This window comes from Sinocyclocheilus grahami, unplaced genomic scaffold, assembly GCF_001515645.1.
Source record: "Sinocyclocheilus grahami isolate Dianchi unplaced genomic scaffold, SAMN03320097.WGS_v1.1 scaffold1485.1, whole genome shotgun sequence".
Taxonomy (NCBI): Eukaryota; Metazoa; Chordata; class Actinopteri; order Cypriniformes; family Cyprinidae; genus Sinocyclocheilus; species Sinocyclocheilus grahami.
In genome coordinates, this window is record NW_015506664.1 from 88,085 (window position 1) to 95,272 (window position 7,188).

At 37.2% G+C, this 7,188-nt stretch overlaps 1 protein-coding gene across 1 annotated transcript; it reads left to right on the forward strand.

The window, feature by feature from the left end:
* The first annotated feature begins 2,253 nt into the window (after positions 1-2,253).
* Positions 2,254-6,840, forward strand: LOC107570627 (pyrin-like). The gene is made up of 5 exons (XM_016256878.1): positions 2,254-2,268; positions 2,891-3,124; positions 3,220-3,361; positions 5,987-6,013; positions 6,099-6,840. The coding sequence occupies exons 2-5, from the start codon at positions 2,942-2,944 to the stop codon at positions 6,653-6,655; spliced, it is 909 nt and encodes a 302-aa protein (XP_016112364.1). The 5' UTR covers positions 2,254-2,268; positions 2,891-2,941; the 3' UTR covers positions 6,656-6,840.
* The last annotated feature ends 348 nt before the right edge of the window (positions 6,841-7,188 follow it).

Here is a 7,188-nt window from a genome sequence, read left to right on the forward strand (position 1 = left end):
ATCGGATATCTATCTGATTTGTTAAAAGGTTTCCATTTACACTTGGCCACATAAATGTGTCGTTGCAAAATGGATATAAATCCGATCTTCAATTCCCGCGCTATATTTAAATTGAACGGAGTTCAAGTCAACAAATTCAAAAGATAAGCGCTGCATTTTATTAATTATCAGCAACATTTCAAGATCAAAGACTGCAATAGGAGAGCGTGTGGCATCAGCACTGGAAAGATAAGTTTGTCTTACTACTTTTAATGAAGATGATTGTGTGCTGACCGTCTGCGTATTACTTTGTTTCATTCGCGGCAGGTAGCACGTCGGCTTGCTGAAGAGATACTCAGCTACTCGTCCGCAGCGAAGCGTGTTGCATTAGCGCAGTCTGACTAATGTCATATAGCCTATAACACGCTCTCACACGCTTATTATTTTAACATTTTGGGAGGAGTAAAATTTACATATGTGGTTTCAACAACCAGATGCATTTACACTGGTCCAGTTTTGCCTGGAATGCGGCCCAGACCACCTCCTGAAGTGGTTTGAGCGATCGGATTTATATCCGTCTCGAATGCGTTTCGGAGGGCATTTACACCCGGTCTTTTCACGATCGGATAGCTATCCGAACAGACAAAATACATGATGTGACCATGTGTAAACAGCCCCTTATAGTCCTTCTAACAAGAGACAGCTGTGAACTGATGATGAGTGCTGATGAGTCCAGGCAAAGTATTACGGGGAATGGAGTCCGGGGTGAGTGGCAAGGGTATGGGATTGAGCTCATGGGCGCTCCTGCTAGAGATCGTGACACTGTGTTGCCACTCTGGTTTGCATGAACAATAGGATGCAGGAGAAGAAAGTTGATCACTCTTCAGCAAAAAAAAAACAAAAACAAATCTTATATTTATTTAAAGTCATTTTTGCTTAGTAGTATGTTTGAATTGGATCATCGCAGGTTAGCAGCAAAGACATTGGTTAATAAAATGGGATTAATACATAAAGAATATCTGTGCTATTTACCATTCAATTTTTGCAGGTTTGCATCATATTCTGAGTTTGCTTTTTAATGTTTTATTCATTTTGAGGAATACTGAATCTATTTTTGTGCGAGTGAGATGAGTAAATGCATGCTGACATTTAGTCTAGAACTACAGTAACATCATGTTCAAACCATTCTCATATAATGCTTTAACAAATTTGATGGCGAGCATGACAAAGTGGACTTGAGGTTATATCTGTGCAATGCTCTGGCATATTGAGACGAAACTTGGTATACTTCATAGCCATCATATCATGAGGGTATGTGAGGAGTTCAGGAAAAGTGCCAAATTGTGCTGCAAAAAAACTGAAAAATTGGTATTTGGCAGTTTGTCATAACATTATCTTTGGATTCTTTAAGACACATGGAGTACAGTGATATAGATTGTTGAATGTCGGCCATTTTTAATTTTGTCATAAAATACTATATTTAATGAACAATTTGAAATATTGGTACAACAGTTAATATGTGTCTTTGGCACCATGCCCCAAAGATAGCTATGAAGTTTTGGGTCAATGCAATAAGCAGTAAGTATAAGCAGAAATGCTTATAGCTTTTATGAATTTCGTCCAATTACCAAAAATCTCACTTCCTTGGATCTTACAAAGTCCAACAGTATACATTGTTCAAAAGTCGTACAATTTGCTGTCTGTCATTTTGCATCAGGTCAAGAAACTACTTTTTCTAACTCTTTCAGACCGTTTGTCCGATCTTCACCACATTTCGTCACAGATCTTCATCAGACCATGCTAGGAAAAAGATATTAACCTTTTTTGATAACTCAAACTATTTTTGTAAAACTCATCAAATTGGATATAATGAACCGCACAATGTTTTATGCAATATCTTGGCAACGCCTCTGCCTGTTGCAACTTGATTTATCAAGTCAAGACCATGTTCTGATGCTCTCTACCATGCTTACTTAGCTCTTCACTATGCCTCCTTTGTGCTTGACCCCATAATTGCTGTTGTAGCTACAGTAATTGTTGTTGTTGTTGATACAGTATATACAGAGTTCTGGCATGAAACTCTAGATGGCGCAGTCAGATAGGTCTAACTCAATCTGACCTAATGACATCATTATCACATGACACAGCTGATTGGTTCTCTCCTGTGTCGGTAGCCAGTGAGCTCGCTGCTCAACATTCAAATATATGACTAGTGCTTGCCGTAGCAGTGCAGCTTGCTTCAGAAACCCTCCCCCTTCCCCAGCTCCACCTGTATAGATCTGCTACGAGGTGATTCATGTATGCTATGGGGTTATTTCATGTATGTTATATTTGCAGCAGCAATATTTCTTACATGCTCACAGCAGCATGTTGTAGATGTATTGGAAGTAGCAAGTCTCGGTATTTGCTCTGCCGCAGCAGCAGGAGCGTAGCAGATCTATTCCGCCAAGACCAAATACATTAACATTGCTATGTACATTACATGCCAATCCCTCCGAGAGCTGTCATGACAGAAATATATATATATATAAATATATATACAAAAATGACAAAAACTATAGCAGTTTTTGTCAGTATTTGTATATCAATTGGTATATTATAGTATTTGTTTATAGCAGTATGTTATATTTAATTATAATTATTGCAGTATGTATAAATAGGTTTGTTACCAAGGCTACTTTTCTGATTTCCCTTTACATTTTTTTGTTTGTTTTTGTCACATATTTATATTTTATTTTATTTCAGCTTGATCTAATTGATAAAAAAAATATTTTTAATAGATTTAGATTTAGTTAATAACAACACTGATCCAGACTCAAATAAATGATGTAAAGCGAGCCAGTCCTATTAGAGTTTGCCAGATCAAGAATATGCTTTCCATTTCTGTCCAACATGCGTGCACTCTTCACAGGCTCTGCTAGAGAAAGAGCAGCAGGAGATACAGAAGGTGTTTGCTGCAGTGATGGAGGCGCTGAGGGAAACAGAGCAGGTGCTGATCGCTCCTCTGGAGAATGGAAGGAGGTGTTTGGAGAATGAGATGGATGAGAAGACACAACAAATACAAAAAGACATCCTCAAGTACAAGGAGGCCATCGCCACTTTGCATCACACTAAGAGTGAGGAAGATGACATCCTCTTTATCCAGGTTAGTCAAACATGATGCATCGACCAATATTTTATGTAATAATTTAATTATAACAATTTTAGTAAATGTTAAATGCATGTTTTTCCCTTTCTCAGTCTTACCCGGCTGTGCCAGCTGAGTTCACAGATGACTGGACGGTTTCCATTGACACTGAGTTCAACTTTGGCACGATGAGAAACACAAAGGCAGCCTTAATGGCGGCGATTGAGACGCATCTGGAGAAACTTTGCACTGTCGGTGAGTGATTATATCTGAGAGTTGTGATGTAATTAGAGTTAGGCATTTGGATAAGCTTATTTGAACTCATACTACTGTTTGATTGCCCTTATGAAAAATAAATACACTTCAGCATACATTTAGAAAGAGTACTTTTTATGAAAATCATATACTTTCAAAGATATACTTAAGTGTTAACTGAATGTAATATTTTAAATGTTAAATGCAGTTAAATGGCAGTGTATTGTAGTTTAAATTTATATTTAATGCAATTTCGTTGAGTATTTTTGACCCACTTAAGTATGACTTAAGTACATCTTTATATGTAATTTCCTAATTACTTTTAGTCTTTAAAATATGGTTAAAGTCTTGACAAGCTGACAAACGTATGATAAACTAAAATATACTTTAATGGCATTCCTATTAAAACTTTAATTTGTACTTTAAAGTAAAACTTTTAATTTGACTATTACAAAGCACACTTTTTAAGTGTACTTAAGTGTGTTTAGAAACATAGTCATGAAAGTGTCTCTCTTTACTGTAAGTCACTTAAGTGGCCTTTTATTTCATTTATATTATATTATCTGCAAGTACAATTTTAAAATATACTTTTAAGATTTAAAGTGCACATTTAATACAATTAAGTGCACTTAATTAGGTGCACAGGCATGAATGACACCTGAGATCTTGTTTTGAAGAGGAGATGTGGATATGATGGTATCTGTTGTATAATTCAATGCAGTCTACTTTACAGTATCATTGAAGTATCATTATTTATGCATGTGGTTATTGAACAGTATCAAGGTGTATATCAAAGATATGTATTATGGTCCAGACAGTCTCACACTTGTACATTTGTTCACTATATCTTTTCTTTTTTACAGACATTAGAAGGATTCACAGCTTCTCAGGTATGTGCAGGAACACTTTCTGAGCTACTTCTTCACGTTGAATGTTTACAAATCCCATTCTTTGCAGAATCTCAAACATGCAGTAACTGAGAATCTGGTCTTTGCACAGTAAACGTGGCTCTGGACGCAGAAACGGCGCATCCGCACTTAGAGGTGTCCGCAGACGGTAAAAAGGTGCGCGACAGTGGAGTGAGTCACGACATCCCGGGCGGCCCGCAACAGTTCGACCTGGTCGGAGGAGTCCTGGGAAATCCTTGCATCACTTCGGGAAGAGCTTTCTGGGTGGTGGAGGTGGGGAATAAGGTGGGCTGGGAGCTGGGGGTGATGAGGGACGGAGCAAACCGGAAGGGCAAAGTGTCCTACAAACCCAGCGAGGGTTACTGGGCCATCATGCTCTGCGCTCAAAACATGTACGGAGCTTTTGAAGACCCTCCAGTCCAGCTCCATCTGGAGACCAAACCTCAGAAGCTGGGAGTGTTTGTGGACTGCGAGGAGGCTCTGGTGTCCTTCTATGATATGAAGGCTCTTTCACATATTTACTCATTCACTCGGTGCAGCTTTAACGGAGCCATCCGTCCGTACTTCAATCCTCATCCCAACAAAGACGGAAGCAACTCAAGCCCGTTGGTCATTTGTCCTGTCAATCAAACTGACATCTCTGTGTCAAAGTAAGAGCTAGTTTGAAACTATGAGGTGCGAGAATATTAGCATTCAGTGAGATTGACATGATTCCCTTTTGTTTGTGTCTTTGTTTTCTTCTTTAGTGTGCTATTCTCTGTTGTGCTGTGAGTGGATTAAAAAGCAAACACATTTTGAGGTGAAAATGATGCATTGTAAATATAGAGATATTTGTATAGCATTTAGAATTTGTATATATTTTAAAGAATATTTTAATGAACAGGGTGCTGTCCTTCTAACTGTAATTTCTCTAAATTTCTAATAAAAGTAATTTTTAAATGGCCTTTTTTATTCTTTATAATAATATGATGCTTCTATTTTATTAGAAAGAGTACTTTTTATGAAAATCATATACTTTCAAAGATATACTTAAGTGTTAACTGAATGTAATATTCTAAATGTTAAATGCAGTTAAATGGCAGTGTATTGTAGTTTAAATTTATATTTAATGCAATTTCGTTGAACTTTAGAGTATTTTTGACCCACTTAAGTATGACTTAAGTACATCTTTATATGTAATTTCCTAATTACTTTTAGTCTTTAAAATATGGTTAAAGTCTTGACAAGCTGACAAACGTATGATAAACTAAAATATACTTTAATGGCATTCCTATTAAAACTTTAATTTGTACTTTAAAGTAAAACTTTTAATTTGACTATTACAAAGCACACTTTTTAAGTGTACTTAAGTGTGTTTAGAAACATAGTCATGAAAGTGTCTCTCTTTACTGTAAGTCACTTAAGTGGCCTTTTATTTCATTTATATTATATTATCTGCAAGTACAATTTTAAAATATACTTTTAAGATTTAAAGTGCACATTTAATACAATTAAGTGCACTTAATTAGGTGCACAGGCAAGAATGACACTTGGTGTCATGTACCAAGCGAGAGGTGGACATGTACTTTACAGTAACATTTAAGTATCATTGTTTATGAATATGGTTATTGAACAGTATCAATGTGTATATCAGAAATCTTTATTATGGTTCAGACAGTCTCGTGCTTGTAAATTTGATTTGTAAATTTGTTTGCCATTTTATCTTTTCTTATTTCAGAAATTAGAAGGATCCACAGCTTCTCAGGTACGTGTTGGAAACATTTCTGAGCGTGTTGCATGTTTACGAATCTCTCAAACGTTCAGTAACTGAGAATCTGGTCTTTGTGCAGTAAACGTGACTCTGGACGCAGAAACGGCGCATCCGCACTTACAGGTGTCCGCAGACGGTAAAGAGGTGCGAGACACCGGAGAGAGTGACGTCATCCCGGGCAGCCCGCAACAGTTCAGCCTGGTCGGAGGAGTCCTGGGAAAACCGTGCATCACGTCGGGAAGAGCTTTCTGGGTGGTGGAGGTGGGGAATAAGGTGGGCTGGGAGCTGGGGGTGATGAGGGACGGAGCGAACCGGAAGGGCAAAGTGTCCTACAAACCCAGCGAGGGTTACTGGGCCATCGTGCTCTGCGGTCAAAAAATGTACGGCGCTTTTGAAGACCCTCCAGTCCTGCTTCAGCTCTCCTCCAAACCCTGGAAGCTGGGAGTGTTTGTGGATTATGAGGAGGCTATGGTCTCCTTCTATGATATGGAGGCTCTGTCACATATTTACTCATTCACTCGGTGCAGCTTTAATGGAGCCATCCGTCCGTACTTCAATCCTCATCCCAACAAAGACGGATCCAACTCAAGCCCGTTGGTCATTTGTCCTGTCAATCAAACTGACATCTCTGTGTGAAAGTAAGGCCTGATTTTGAGAGTTTGAAATGTGAAGTATCAGAATATTCATAAATATTATGATTGCCTTTCGTTTATGTCTTTGTTTTCTTCTTTGGTATGATATCCTCTGTAGTACTTTGAGTGGTTTGAAAAGCAAACAAGCATTGAGGTGAAAATTATACATTGTACATCTAGAGATATTTATAGAGCATTAAAAATTGATATATATATATATATTTAAGAATATTTTAATGAACAGGGTGCTGTCCTCCAAATTTCTACTAAAATAATTTTAAAAATGTATCTATAGAAATATTCTATCTATCTATCTATCTATCTATCTATCTATCTATCTATCTATCTATCTATCTATCTATCTATCTATCTATCTATCTATCTATCTATCTATCTATCCATCCATCCATATATCTATCTGTCTTTAAATGTGAATATTCATATGAATGTTAACAGACTACATGTTACTGTGAAATGGCAATTAAACTATTAAACTAGCCAATTGTATATGCATGTGAAATGTTGCATTTATGCATT

What these genes read in the sequence shown, in the direction of transcription:
- LOC107570627 (XM_016256878.1), top strand. Translation starts at nt 2,942, where the DNA reads ATGGAGGCGCTGAGGGAAACAGAGCAGGTGCTGATCGCTCCTCTGGAG. An exon ending in ATGACATCCTCTTTATCCAG is followed by an intron (nt 3,125 to 3,219) that starts GTTAGTCAAACA and finishes TCCCTTTCTCAG; the next exon opens with TCTTACCCGGCTGTGCCAGC. An exon ending in GGAGAAACTTTGCACTGTCG is followed by an intron (nt 3,362 to 5,986) that starts GTGAGTGATTAT and finishes TTCTTATTTCAG; the next exon opens with AAATTAGAAGGATCCACAGC.